The sequence below is a fragment of the Perissodus microlepis genome, chromosome 4 (genome assembly GCF_051167445.1).
Source record: "Perissodus microlepis isolate ML-2025 ecotype Zambia chromosome 4, ASM5116744v1, whole genome shotgun sequence".
NCBI lineage: Eukaryota > Metazoa > Chordata > Actinopteri > Cichliformes > Cichlidae > Perissodus > Perissodus microlepis.
In genome coordinates, this window is record NC_140464.1 from 23884179 (window position 1) to 23899360 (window position 15182).

Genomic DNA, 15182 nt, shown 5'->3' on the forward strand with positions numbered 1-15182 from the left:
ATGTAGCATACAGTACCTAAGCTCCTGCTGGGCTGCAGTTGTGTCGAGGGTGTCCTCCAGTTCAGTCTTCAAGGCCTCAAGCTCTTCACTCAAGTCCCTCTTGAGTTTCTCAGCCTTGTTCCTGGCCTGTTTTTCGGACTCGAGGTCCTCCTGCAGCTCAGACAGCTGCGCCTGCAGCTCCCGAATCTGCTTCAGAGCATTGTTCTTATGGCTGACTTCTTCCTCGCTCCTGAAATCAAAGTATAAAAGTGGCTATAATAAAAAAACACAATGCCTCTGGAGATATAGGACAACCTCAATGTTCCACTAAAAATAAGCACTAGAAACTTTTTCAGTCATTTCCTCTCTTCTTCCTTCAGCCCGTCTAATTATAAAACAGAAAAACCATTGGTTGAATGTAAGACGGTTTAGACTTGAATAAAAGTAAATGGTAAATGGTCTGTATTTGTATAGCACTTTACTAGTCCCTAAGGACCCCAAAGCACTTTACACATCCAGTCATCCACCCATTCACACACACATTCACGCACTGGTGATGGTAAGCTACATTGTAGCCACAGCCACCCTGGGGTGCGCTGACAGAGGCGAGGCTGCCGAACACTGGCGCCACCGGGCCCTCTGACCACCACCAGTAGGCAACGGGTGAAGTGTCTTGCCCAAGGACACAACGACCGAGACTGTCCAAGCCGGGGCTCGAACCAGCAACCTTCCGATTACAAGGCGAACTCCCAACTCTTGAGCCACGAACTCAATAAGTGCCAGTGCTTATTCAGATTTGCTTCTCCAAAAATGCCGTGCATGTAATGAAACCACTGGTCCAGTGGGTGGCAGCAGAGGCAGGATCACTGTTGATTCTAATTAAAAGAAATGTATGAATGTAGTATGATCTCACACTTATAAATGACCAATAATACCTCACAAATAACAATCGCACACTCCAAACACATTCCAGTGCTGTGAGAGTCACGTAGTAAATATCAGCCGGCGCCGGGTCACCAAGCAGAACAACAAAAAGTGAACTCTAACAATACGAGCACTGTTGTACACCGGTCTGCAGTGTTGGGAGTCTAATAAAATGCTCCATATAAAATGGCTAGTGTGAATGTTTCCAGTGCGCTGACTGCTTCGTAATGCTATGCAACACTTATCTCACTCCTGCTCTAATCACTTTAGAATTTCTATGACTCTGAAGCCCATATTTAGCTCAGTCTGTTGAACTGATCAGGACTCATTCTCCTCCGTAGTTGGGCTACCATCTCCTACCTCGCCTGCATCATCTGCTGCTCGTCGTCTTTCTTGCTCAGCTGCATTTTAAGTTCTTCTATCTGGGACTGAAGCTCTGATATCTGATCCTGAAAGTCGGACGTCTCCCCATCCAGCTTCCTCTTAGCCTTCTCTAGCTCCTGTCGGGTCTTCTCCTCTTTTTTCAGCCTCTCTGATTATAAAACACAATAAAACATCGGTTTAATATAAGACAATTCTTTTAACAACTGTGCTGTAGAAGCGATAGTTTGCTATTCTACGGATGCTATGGTTCACTTGTTTACCCTCCAGGTCGACCATCATCATTTCCTGCTTGTTTTTGACCTTGCCCAGGTTCTTGGCCTTCTCTTCCTCTTCAGCTAGCATCGAGGTCACCTCATTGATTCTGTCCTCAAGCAGCTTCTTTTCCTAAACATGAAAAGAGACAGACCCCTTAATGCACAGCTAACTTCCCAACTCAAACATGAATGCGTCCACCCTTTTAGAGGCATCTTCCTCTCACCTTGAGGAACTTGGAGTTCTGGTCCTCCAGCAGCAAAATGTCCTCTTCGTATTTCTTCATTTTAGCTTCAGCCGTCACTTTCTCCAGCTGCAGCTTCTGCCTGGCAGCCTCCTCCTCATCCAACTGTTCTTCCAGGTCCTACGCACAGCAACAAACATAATGAGCAAACATATTTTACACTGAGTAAGTCAGTTATATTTTAAAATATACTTGTTTTTTTAACATTCCCTGCTGTTACATAAGTAATTGAGAGACAAAGAATCTATTTCTCCTAGCATTAATGCCCTGATACCTGGATATGGGACTGCATCTTTTTCTTCTCGTTCTGCAGCTCTTGGCTCCGCTCTTCTTCTTCCTCCAGCCTGGACTCCAGGTCGTGGAGGATCTCCTCCAGCTCTTGTTTTTTGGAAGCAAGACGAGCTCTCATCTCCTCGGCCTCTGCGAACAGCTCTGTCTCCGCTTGCAGCTGCTCGGCTAAGATGTTCTTCTCTTCCATTAGCTACACATCGATAATGTTACTGTGTCAATTGTGCACCTCAGAGAGTTCAACATTAAAGCGAACATTTGATGTTATTGCTGTAGTTGTAACCAACCTGCTGATGTTTTCTCTCCATCTCCACCAGCTCTCCCTCCACCTTCATCTGCTTCTCCTTCACTTTGACCAGCTCTTCATCCTTAGCTTGCAACTCTTCTTCCTGCCTGGTCACCTGCAGCAGGGGCTTCACCTGTGGGTACAAATGAACAGTAGCAGCAAAACCAGAGGGACTCTGCTTTTGCGCAACACTGACTACTACAAACTCTTAATAATTATCAGCACCGAGAAATGACAGTTACACACCTTAGTGAAGAGTCTCCACCACTGCCAGTGACGCAGCTTTAAGTAAGCAGCACAGTTTCTCTGGAGAACCTTTAACGCACTGAGCTGCTGTTGTTTCTTAGCGAAGGCCCTGAAGCAAACAGAGAAGAAGAAAAGAGAGACAACAGTGAGATTTGTGTGATCAAATATATAGAAACAACTCTGTTTATACTTACTTGCGTGCCAGATATCCTCGACAAACAGCCTGGAAGTAAATGATGATGTCCGTGATTTTCAGGTCCCTCTCTTCCTCTAAGTGGGCGAGGACTCCGGCCCTGAAGAAGATCTTACTCTGGCCAATTCGGAAAAGGTTGCCATCCAGCTCTAGGGCTTGAATCTATCATTTAGAGGGAGATGAGGTGAAGATGTGGTTGAAACGGAAATAATACTGTTGTCTATTCATAATTTATTTATAATCATTTTAATAACAAGGTGACCTTTACTTCTTAGACTCCTCCATGTAAAGATAAATCACCGGAGTTTGGACGGGTCCTTACCATTCTCTCACAGGCCTGCTTGCCATCCATGAAGCCCTTGGGAATGGCGTTAGGAGTGAGGATCTCATACCTTGTTAAAAAGCAGAAAGAAACAAGCACCATCACTGAGTGACAAAATGTCCTTGCTAATATTATATAAAACAGAATGAAAGACAGGACCGAGTCCTTTGTTTCCCGTCAGGTAGAAGCTGCACACATGAATCCCTTTTTTTAGTTACATCTGTTCAACTTCTCGTTAATACAAATATTTAATCAGCCCAAGAATAACGTGACTTATTTGAGCAGAGGCCTCCACAGTCACCAGATCTCAGTCCAGTAGAGCATCTTTTGGATGTGGTGGAACTGAAGATGCATGTCATGGATGTGCAGCCGACAAATCTGCAGCTGTGCGATACTATCACGTCAATACAGATGTTTCCAGCACCTTGATGAAGAATTAAGGCTGTTCTGAAGACAAAAGGTGCTCCCGCTCATTACTAACAAGCTGTACCTAATAAAATGTCCAGTGAGTGTGTATTTTAACATGTAAATCACACTTTTTTATAGCTGTCTGTCTCTCTGTATTAGCCCTGTGACAGAATGGCAACCAGTTCAGCGTGTACCCCACCTCTGACCCAGTGACAGCTGGGATAGACTCCAGCACCCCCAAAACCTAGAACTGGATTAGTGTTTAAGAAAATGCATGGATGGATGGATTCACATATGACAAGTTTAATTCCTAAAAGAGCCTTACACGTTTTTTTTTCCAAAGTAATAAATACATTTAGCTTATTCCAAACCTTAGTTGGAAAACATTAAGGTGACAAACTGAGACATAGATTAAAAATGACCTTTGTCTAAACTCCTGGAAGACGATGCGGTTGGGGAAGCCCTGTCTGCAGATACGGATCCCCTCAAGCACACCGTTACACCTCAGCTGGTCCAGAACCAGGTGGGGGTCCAGTTTACCAGCCTGGCAAAGCAGGAAGAGGAAAAATAATGAGATCAACAAAAAAACATGAGACCATGAAAAACATTATGTAAAGCTTCTGTATAAATAGCCCTTTAAAAAAAAAAAAAAAAAGGGTTTAATGAGATCTGTTTCCATGACACTGCAGTCAGTGCACGTGTCATCCTCTCAGCCAAAGGCATCAGTGCTTCTTGCCTGTACTCACGACGATCAGTGCAAATGTTTCCCATCTCAGTGCAAGCATAAATAAGTGAAGGCGTTTAAAATTCCCACAGAATTTGCACATTTGTTTGTAGTGACGAACTCGGAATCTACGCTGAAGCAGGACATTTTGCTGATGGTTAGATTTTAGATTTTAAGACTCACCCTTTTTTCATGGTTGGGGATGATGCAGCGGACAAAGTTGGGGTTGGTGTTCCTCAGTGTGGCCATGAGCTTAGACAGTTGCTCCTTGTACAGCTGCCCCACGGTGCGAAACATGCCCTTCTTGGTCTTGTAGGCAGCACCAAACGCTGTCTCATTCATGCCCGCAACCTGGTCCAGTCCCACTATCCGGTCAACTGGTAAAGAAAAATTAGTTAAAGAGGATTACAGATAACTAGATTAAAGGAGGAATTCACAGATGCAGATATGATTGATATGATCTGCTATTTACATTTACAAGAAAAGAGAAAAGCCAGCAATTTTTCTTTGATGTGTATTTTAAATCTAATGTGAATGTTTATCATGAGACGCTGCCAATAATGGCTGACGTGTTAAACTCAGCTGGGTTTGCTCTTTTCTATTTTTATAATACAGCATGAAGACAGACAACACTGTTACCAGACCAGCTGTGAGCGATGACCATCTCAGTTAGCACACTACTTAATTGTCTTTTACTCTTAAATGCTTTTAAAGCACGATCTAATGGATTTGAGTCCACAAAGCAGGAGTAATGTATTTCAGATGATCTTCTAAACGCCGTACACACATGAAAATATAGCTAAAAAATGGGGGTGTGATAGAGAATAAGAAAAACTAGGATCGCTATTCCTTTTTTTCTGTCGGGTAAGATCTGGATATGAATGTCTTTTATAATTTTCTGCAAATCTTTTCTGTAAATTTGGCCAAAATGAATCAATATGCAATCACATTTCTTGCTCTGGGTGTAGCTCGGTGGTTTAGTAAACCAAAATTTAAATATGTGGTGGCACACTGATGTCATCTAATAAAGGGAAATTCCATATAATAAACAAAAAGATCAAGGTGCTCATAAATGCTACACAATATTTCTGCTGGATGAATCCCACACACACTTCCTTCTGCATAAGACATTTGCAAAGCAGATTTTTAAGAAACATTTTCTTACATCTGTAGTTACTTACTATCAGTTTCTGTTCTTCACTCTGCTTTTAGATTAAAGCACAACTTAGAGGCACTATGTGCACATGATCACCAAAGGTTGCATAAAACCTCAGAAACAGACCCCATTTAAACATCTTTATTCACATGTTTACAAACTGTGGTATAAACATCACCAGAGGAATTATCAGTGCTACAAATCATATTCAAAATGTAAAAAAACAAAATGAAACAAAAAAGATTTCGCCACAAAGACACAAATTTATGAATTTTTATAAAACATCACTTTGTTCTCAGGATGCTGGCTTACTTGTGGCTGTTTCTTTTTTACCTCTCTCTGCATTTAATCATTAGTTATTATTAATCCTTTTCTCACTTTCTTCGTCACCCCCAAGTGGTCACAGCAAATCGCTGCCCCTCCCTGAGCCTGGTTCTGCTGGAAGTTTCTTCCTGTTAAAAGTTAGTTTACCCCTCCCACTGTCGCCGAGCGCTTACTCAAAGGGGGTCGTTGGGTTTGGCGTTTTCTCTTTCTGTGCTATTTCACAAAAGAAATACATAAAACCCTCATGTTGAAGAGCTATTTCTTGTTAGTTTTCATCATATTTGCTTAATGTCTAAGTAAACTAAACACTTTTTGTTAAACAGTATATTGTTAATCACAGCCTCCTATGAGTAATAAGGATTGACAGGATGTAGTTATTTTTCCTTTTGAAGTGTTGACCCTAATTCTGAATATGCAGCCCATTAATTCAGTGAGCATTTTTTTAAAAATCCTTCATTTGTACACTAGAGCCTGAATCAACTTTAAAATGCATCCCCCTGATCAGGCACACTGCGATTTAGTGTTTAAGATTTTCACAATTTGTAAAATAAGACTTCACAAACAATAGATGTTAGAGTATTAAGAGTGGCAGTAAACCACCAGCACCAATAGAAATACGTATGAGAGGTTTTAAAGCCATGCAAAGCTGGAGGAGAACTTTTTGGACAGATGCACGGTGCAGTCATGACAGGACAGGAAACCAATGAGACCGCCAGTGCAGAGCAAGAGAAGCAGCCAGTGGTTTACAAAGGTTAAGTGTTACTATCATTCACCTGGACCTTCATGGAGCCCAGACACATTGTCATAGAAAGAGGCTCTCTGAAACGTCTGAATGTCTACAGCAACAGAGACACAGACAGAAGACAGGACAGTGAGAGAGAAAAAGAAAGACAGCAAGGATGCAACACACGCACGCACGCACGCACACACACTTTCACAGCACTGATTAGCTGTTATTAAAGAAGACAGAAGAGTAAATATCAGTGTTATTACCATGTTATTAAGCTTCTCATTAATCAGATTGTTAATTCCACAAATTCAGAACAACAATGTTAAGGGCCACAGTTAGCACCTGAAAAACTAATAAGGTATTTACTGGTATAATTGGCAGTTTTAGCACCAAATGTCATTCAGCTCATTCGACTGAGCGGAGTGGGCTGTGGTTTAACTCACTTACCCTTAATGTTTCTGCTGGCAAAGCCTTTCCCCTCATTAGTAAAACCATAAAACACACCTCTAGCTCTGAGAGAAAGTGTGAGAGGAGAGGAAGTATACTTCCCTCCATGAAATATGACATTCACTCAGTTATAGCATGTCACATTGGAACTTGTGGTGTGTAATGTCAGTCTGAAATGGTGCAGAGAGCAGGAAAATACATATAAATACACACAGGTGAAGACTCAATGGGCTTTTTCAGGCCACTACAAACTTCTAAATGACTTACCATCTTTCCAGAGCTCGGCCACAAACTTGTCAGTTGATTGGTGCAACAGCGTGGCTACATTGTCATTCAGAGGATCCATGTTCTTCATAAGCCATTCATCAGCTTTATAGTCCACCTAAGCAAAAACAGTGATCGGCATTGTTTAAGCACAAAAAATGTGTTTTTATATGTGCAAAAAACAAAAATCAAAGATGAGAACACTATGAGGGCTGTGACCTCCACCTAAAACCCACACAGGAAAAACAGCATCAAATCAGGCTTTATTTATGCAAATTTGGCTCTAGGCCATTCATTCTCTTTCCTGTCTTTTATCTTATACCCCAGTGTAACTGTATAAATAATAAAATGAACATGTGTGAAAAATCCACTCTCAGAGGAATGGTTTTCAGGCTCTGATTAACTGCCTCTGCTCTGTTGCTTCACCTGTCTTAAGTGACAGCTAGGTCTGGCGCTGTTTCCAGATACCACGCAGCAGTTGTTTTAACTTACAGGCAGCACCAGATGTGCTGTGTGAGTCTATTTCAAACCACAAACTGATATAATACTGTATATGATGAGATTCACAGTTGGATATTATATTTGACTGGCAGCACAGTGAAGAATCGCGGCGGCACAGTTGGGTTGGATTAAGTGTCTGAAACAGGATAATGACCTGTATGTGTTTTTCAGAAATGTGACATACTACGAACAGTGCTGGACGAGAGTGGAACATAACAAGCAAATTACACGCCCGGCAACCTAACATGAAGAATGTAAGAGCCGCATATGGGTTTAATCAAAGTCCAGGAAAAGCAAACTTGCTATGTTTGTACTTATTTTCCTCTTCGGTATCACTCTGTCACAGAGGATTTGTTTGGCTAAGTTCAGATGTTGTAGTGTTGGATCCAGTTTTGTGAGCTGGATGTGAAATATTTATCTGAATCACCCGTTTCTCATACGGACTAATGTTAAACTGACTGGTGGTCTTCAATGAGCTTGTAAAAATATGTGCAATTCAAAAAAAGAAGCAGGTAAATAATATTCAACACATCAGGGTAGCTGTGATATCAGATGTCAACCGCCCCCTTTGGAATGCCGCGGAGGATCATTTTTTCCGTACAGATGGCAGAATACCACACAAAGGTGAAAGTTCACATCTCAGTTATGCAACCGCAAGGCATCAGGCACTCAATCTCACACCAATGTGAACCAGATGTGGGGTTCCAACAGCAGCGGCAGCAGCACAACAACAGCGCTATTGTTTTAACGCAGTGACCTGGTTAAACTACGCAACCACAAGTCTGTGCCACAGAGAAAAGCAGCAAAGTCGTTGGACAAGGAATGCACAGAGCTCCCAGAAGGATTTAAAGCTATAAAGGAAACAAAGATAATTGCTTTCGTTTTGATTTTTGTCTTCCAAGCCTGATATACGTACCCTTCCTGCATAGTGGATGATGCAGAAGTCAGCTTTGTCTTTGAGTTGACGTGGCTTCTGAAACTTGCTATGTGTTCCCAGCTCCTGCAGCACTTTGTCTACAAACGTCTTGTCAGTGGCCTTAGGAAACCAGCACTCCTCATCCAGCAGGGCGAGAATGCCAGGGGGGTTATTCTGAGGAGATATATTTAGCGAATAACCGTGTATTTAAAAGCAGACACGTATACACACTGTCATACATTCACACAAGCACACTGACCGGTCTCTCGATGAGGTCAATGCAGGGTTGCAGGTCGAGGCCGAAGTCGATGAAGCTCCACTCGATGCCCTCCCTCTGGTACTCCTCTTGCTCCAGGATGAACATGGTGTGGTTGAAGAGCTGCTGCAGCTTCTCGTTGGTGTAGTTGATGCACAGCTGCTCAAACGAGTTCAGCTGGTAGGAAAGTGAATAGCAGAAGGAAATCTTTGGCATATTTTTTTTACATGTGATTTATCCTTTCGCTGGATCATCTGTCCTGTCTGTTTTTATACTCTTACAAGGGAACAAAACTACATCTGCCAGACGTCACTTTGTATGTTGTAGAAAAGCATCTGTCACTATTAAAAGCACCACGAGCACCTCAAAGATCTCAAAGCCAGCAATGTCCAGGATGCCAATGAAGGACGCCCCCTGCCGTTTGGTCCTATCCAGCGCCTTGTTGATGCGATGGACCAGCCAGCGGAACAGCCGCTCATACGTCGCCTTAGCCAAGGCTTCAACAGCAAAGTCAGCCTGAGGTAAAACAAAGAGAGCAGAAAAGTGTGGAGAGCAACATGAATTATACATGAGACACACACAGACTCGTGTTGTTGTTTTAGTCTGGAGTGTTGGAGCATGACGTCAAACAGTGGGCCACAATTAGGACAATCCATTAGCCAGCTGGTGGACCAGTTCAAACATATGGTTTGAGTTCGCAAAAACGAAGTGTACCCTTAAGCACTCTGGAAATTAACCTTTTCAGCTGCACACAAAAAGACAAAAATGGAATACAAACATAGCTATTATAAAACATTTAGTTTATTAAGTTCTTATAAAAACAACTTAAAATTCAACTAAACTGATTACTGATTTGGATTTTTTGTAAACAGGAATCTAAAACGTTTCCAGACTTTGGTTTCCAGCTCTGAGGATTTTAACAATGCTGCTCATGCAATAAAAACTACTTGAAAAGTTTGAGATTTAAAACATTTTTAAGAAAATCTGTCATGATTTCCTGACATTCAATTAAATAATGAGAAGATTTGCTTAATTATTCTCACAGTTTTACACTAATCTTCTGGGAAGATGCAACGGTCCGCTTGGGACAAAGTGACAAAAACGTCATCAGAGGTTAAACGTGAAGCTCTGTGTGGATGTCTGCATCTTCTCCATCTTGCTTTGGTCTGGTGATCTAGCCCATACACTACAAGGCTAGAACTACAAATATATGCTCCAGGTGGACTTCCTGGTAAGCTAGTACAACCTGGCTATAGATGGCACCTTACCTGTTCTTTGGTCTGTGCCTTCTGCACATAGTCTCGCCCCACTTTGATCCTCGGGGTGAGGATAGCTCTGGTAAACTCCATAACATTCATTCCAAGCAGGTGGCAGAGCTTCTGTGCCGCTGGGAGAAGTAGGGAAAACAAACCATGCCACTTATTTATATACAACAGAAATCAAATCATAAAGAATACAGTGAAAGTTTTTTTTTTTACATAAACCTGCTGTATTTAAAAGCTTTTTAAAATCAGAAACTGTGAGAAGAGTTATGTTTGTTTATTTCGACTGGATGTCGTTTACCTGTATTCTCAGGCATTGAAGCTTGATCGGTGTTTCTCTCCTTTTTAAAAACAATGTTTCCAAACTGCAGCACTGCAGAGACCACCTTCAACATGCCTGACAAAAACAGGAGGAGATAAAAACCTTACTGAGTGCCAGACAACGCCTGAGGAAAAGCAGTGTCTGAGGAACCTGGATTTCCAAAGGAATGGAGCACAGATGGAACTATAACTCACAGACAATCTCGTCATGGGAGAAACTCATGATGTGCATGGCCTCCATCGTCTCCTGGAAATTCTCCTTGTCCTGCTGGCCCGGAATGGGAATGTTACCATTTGACAGGAAACGGTAGTTGTTAAAGCCTTCGAGGAGCAGATCCGCTAAAGAAGGAAAGGAAAAAAAGAGATGTTCTTTATACCGTAGAACATATTTTCATTACTGTTTTTATTTCACTGTTCTATCAAAATTGTAAACGAATATCCTCATATGTGGCTCTCATTTTTCTTAAAAACAAAAATAAGGTAAAAACAAAATCTGGTAATTCTTTTTTTTTACATTAATTGGGCCCCAATATGCCCAAATATCAAAGAGAAATAAAAAATGCATGCTCTGGAAGAGTTCGGGTCTTAGGAGGTTAAATTAAGGATGATGGTAAAAGCAACTTTAATTGTTTTTTCTGGAGTTTGGAGGGCTCTGGAGCAGTGAGCGTGTTGGGGCTGGACTTAAGGTGATTAAAAACATCTAAGTGCTCCTTTCTGAATATTAATGATCAGTGGGTATCTGCTTAATTTTGCACAATAGACATTTGTTGGTGTTTTACTGTGTACATCTAAAATGCATCTGCAGAACTCTGCATGGAAATTCTATTGGATGGTGATCCAGGGCAGGATGATACTATCAAACATTTCATCTCTTTCCCCCATAAACACAACATTTGATGACCTCCACTCTACATTTAATGGCAAGTTTTGGTATTAGAATAGTTTCCGTGTTTTTCCAAGAGTAGCTGCATGGGCATCTTCGTTAACTTCTGATACCCAGTCATTCTGTTATATAAGCAGGCCTAAAATATGACAGAAGCTCTCAGTTCAGAAAAGAGCTTCAAGGGTTACTCATAGTTGGCTTTCAAGCAGAAAAGAGTTAAACAAGTTTTTACTTGGAATTTGAAAGTTCTAACATTTGTCTCAGATGTTTTATTTTTATGACATTCACTAATATCTTGAGCTTCCTAATGCTCTTATTGCAGTATCAAGGCAGGTACAGCTAATCCTGTGTTAAGTGATTTGATTATTTATGGTGAATCTGTTTATATTAGTTTTTTATATATTTACTGCGAGGTTCCAGTTCTGACACAATTTATGTGTCAGACTGTGGCTGTAATCTTTGTTCAGTAGGAGACAGAAGAACAAGGCGATCAGAATAAAACAAAGATTTCATCTCTTAATCTAAGGGGGAAAAGCCAGGAACAGCACAATGATCCCGCTGAATAGCAAGTTCATTTGTATACATATAAATATATATTAAATGAAGTCAGACTTAGAATGAAACTCTGACAAACTCCTTGTTTGTCTACAATTTTAACAGCACGCCAATTAAATCAGTTCACTCTCACTGCCCGTGCTTTGAAAGCAGTGCACAGACACTCACTTCGAAGATGCTCTCCAGCCCCTGCCAGCAGGCGATAGAAAATGTGAAAGGTCCTCTCATCTTTGGCCTGTCTAATCGCTCTTGACTTCTCCAGAAGATCTGAGAACAAAAGTTAAGTCCTGACAAGGAAATCACAAAACTAAAATATGACTCTGTGGTCCCACTAATGAGGAAGCTCCTGTTTTGCCACATGCAGTTTGACTGGAAAGGTTTACCTCTTGCAATTTTTGGTAATCCTCTGTTTCCAGTGGAGGCCTATGAATAAGTTGGGAAACTATCTTTAACTTTTTTTTTGTGTTAGAACACACAAATTTCACCTAAAAAATTAGACTTGTGTATTTGATTTCTCCCCGTGAATAACAACACATAAAAATGAGGAGTAACAATAACAGTGTTGCTTCTCTATAGCTCAGTGTCCTCATGTTTATTCTGGGGAATTACATTCTTGTGGCTAAGCCCAAGCTCTGGTGATACATTCAACCTTCACTGCTCTCTTATCCCAGTGAGCATCCTCTCTTTTAGCCCTGCTCTGCGTTGTTTTACTTTTAAACATTGATTTATGCCTTTGCTTCTTTAGTCCTTGCAAATAATAAGGATACAGGTTTCAATATTGGCCCCAACAATGTAGCCTGTGACGTCAAAGTTGATTCTGATGAACTTTCCCTGCAAGAAACAAAACACTGTTAAGAGAAATTAAGACATTTGTTGAACTGCGCAGATAATCACGAAGCCTGTGATGCATGAGTGTTAATACGTTATTATGTATATGTGTATTTGCAGCTGTCCTCTCTTTATTTTTTCTCCCTCTGGGCACAGCTGCGTTTTAAGTACCACCTTGTAGGTCCTTGCAGATGACAGAAATGTGGTGAAGAACAAAATGTCTATATTAGGAAATACCAGGTTGACAGGTCAGAAAGAATCTCAGGCATGTGTGCGGTTTCCTGACAGTGATTGTGAGCAAGCGTGCATGAATATTTGTGCCCATCTGTCTTCTGGTATTCACTGCTCTGCATCCCAGACAGGGTGATTCACGAGGACCCAGGCTCCATAGTGGTTAATCTTGACCACATGGTTTACTTAGTCACAAAAAAATGTTAGAGTGAAAATTGTTGCGATTACTGTAACTCATCTCAACATGATCTGAAATAAGCGAATATTAGAAGCATGACATCAGTCCACTTACGAAACAACCTTTTTATTTTTATAAAATCTTCCAAAGTTGCATTAGTCGAACTGAAAAGCCCCAAAAATGTATTAAACAGTTTTGTGAGTTGGATTAGAAGACCGAGACTGCTCTCATCTAGATGGGGGAATATGAAGAAAACTTTGCAGTACTCTGCAAAGGTAACAATATTCCACCCACCATGCCCGTCAAAATCTCACAAAAACCTCATTCAGAAATGCACCCCTCCCATTTAACCTGACAGAGCCTGAACATGTGTGAATGTGCTCTTTGGTAAATTTTCTGAACAATCTGAATCTAGTAATGTTTACATATTGCTTTCAACACAGTACAAGTCTGTAAAGTCACTGGACCTTTATATACTGTCAAATTGAGAAGCAGTACAGTATTGTGCATAAGTCTTAAGCCAGAATGTGTGAAATTCTAGCAATATGCAGAGTCAGTTTTGGCATGACTACATTTATTCTTCAACACAACCTCAACTCTCTTAGGCAGCTTCTTTGTAATTTCTATTGCCGTAATTTACTCCTGAAGTTTCAGGAACAGTTCTGCAGGCTTCTTGACTGACATTTAAAGCTCTTGTTGACTAATACAGTTACATTTTGTCTTTTTCTATCTAAGTATGCTTTTACTGCATTGGCACTGTGTTTGGGATTATTGTCATGCTGAAAAATAAAGCCGGTGCCAATGCCACTTTCCAGACGGTACTGCATGGTGAAACAAAATCCCCAAACCACAACAGAGCCTCCACTGTGCTTTACAGATGGCTACACACACTCACTGATGTACTTCTCCCTTCACCTCCTCTCTACATGCTGATGGCATTTTTAACCAAAAGCTGCTGTTAGTATCAAAGTGCCTGAAGATATAATTTGAAATTGTGCAGACTCAACATTGGCTCATCCCACGTGGAGTAAGGTGACTCTTTTATGCTTGAATGATTTACAGGTGAGCGTTAAGTAGCTCAGCAAACAAAAACATTCCTCTGAAATGGTCAGGTAAAAGGACTGGACTGAAGTCAATGTCAAAAGAAAAACTCTGAAAGAGCGTTAGAAAGCCTGGAGAACTATTGCTTGAGACCACTTTAAAAATGCAAAATAAAAATAAATGACTCAATATGTTTGCAAAGTGCTGTAACTGATTGAATGAATACTGTGGCTTGTTCTGACAATCCTGCAGAAATGTTTAAATGACGTCTTGAGGAACATTCATGACCGAGAGTATGTCGGAAAGACCAGAAATGGTTAGTTTTACCTCCAAATAAGAGCAATTTATCTCAGGGGAAAAAAAAGGAAGATTCAAATGGTTGATGTTTTTGCGTAAAACATTTTGAATAGATTCTGTAACTAAACATATGTCAAACCTAGAGTGGGATCAAACATTGCATGCTAAAGCTGTTTAACACAAAGACACAATGTTTTTATAACCTCATAACAGACTCGATGTTTTTCCCTTCTGGATATCTGTTCTTGCTCATGTGTTTAAATCTGGAAAATGATCATTTAAACAAGAAATGTGAACTCACAAAGCGAGATGAGTTGTCATTTTTCACTGTCTTGGCATTGCCAAAAGATTCAAGGATGGGGTTGGCTTGCAGGAGCTGGCGTTCCAACTCACCCTGTGGAGAAAGAAAGGGAGGTAAGCCAACTAGCTGTCAAACGTGTGCATTATGCAACTGAATATTTTCTTGTTATCGCTATTTTTTGTGTCTTCCAAAATATCCACAAATTGGCAAGGCAAAATCAAATCTTCTCGAAAAGCAGAGAGAGGAAATGTAGCAAAGTCAATATGCTAAACCAGTCTTTAGACAACCAGCTCTTTACCATGACTCTGCTGGCTTTACTTTAGTCAACTGCAGCACAATGTGAATTTTCTCTGGGGAACTCGAAAGGATTTTAGGGGGCCAAGACAACCAAACAGTTTTAGAGAACTTGTGAAACCACAAAGGCACTACAGAGACGGTGTT

General features: G+C 40.9%; 1 protein-coding gene across 5 annotated transcripts in view; it reads right to left on the bottom strand.

Annotated features, from left to right (window-relative positions):
• Positions 1-15182, bottom strand: part of LOC146388995 (myosin-10) — a 76844-nt gene that overhangs the window by 17390 nt on the left and 44272 nt on the right. For 3 of the 5 annotated variants that reach the window (XM_084926613.1, XM_084926612.1, XM_084926614.1), the window contains 21 exons: positions 14742-14834; positions 12633-12696; positions 12034-12132; positions 10623-10766; positions 10408-10503; positions 10113-10231; positions 9208-9360; positions 8848-9021; positions 8589-8762; positions 7175-7289; positions 4434-4627; positions 3949-4070; positions 3119-3188; positions 2798-2958; positions 2604-2712; positions 2359-2490; positions 2058-2264; positions 1766-1903; positions 1548-1671; positions 1264-1435; positions 17-229 (listed from right to left, as the gene is read on the bottom strand). In XM_084926613.1, coding sequence (XP_084782739.1) covers positions 17-229; positions 1264-1435; positions 1548-1671; positions 1766-1903; positions 2058-2264; positions 2359-2490; positions 2604-2712; positions 2798-2958; positions 3119-3188; positions 3949-4070; positions 4434-4627; positions 7175-7289; positions 8589-8762; positions 8848-9021; positions 9208-9360; positions 10113-10231; positions 10408-10503; positions 10623-10766; positions 12034-12132; positions 12633-12696; positions 14742-14834 — 2873 coding nt within the window. Of the gene's footprint in view, positions 1-16; positions 230-1263; positions 1436-1547; positions 1672-1765; positions 1904-2057; positions 2265-2358; positions 2491-2603; positions 2713-2797; positions 2959-3118; positions 3189-3948; positions 4071-4433; positions 4628-6503; positions 6567-7174; positions 7290-8588; positions 8763-8847; positions 9022-9207; positions 9361-10112; positions 10232-10407; positions 10504-10622; positions 10767-12033; positions 12133-12632; positions 12697-14741; positions 14835-15182 lie in introns of all 5 variants that reach the window. The other 2 variants (XM_084926611.1, XM_084926610.1) reach the window with 1 other exon arrangement.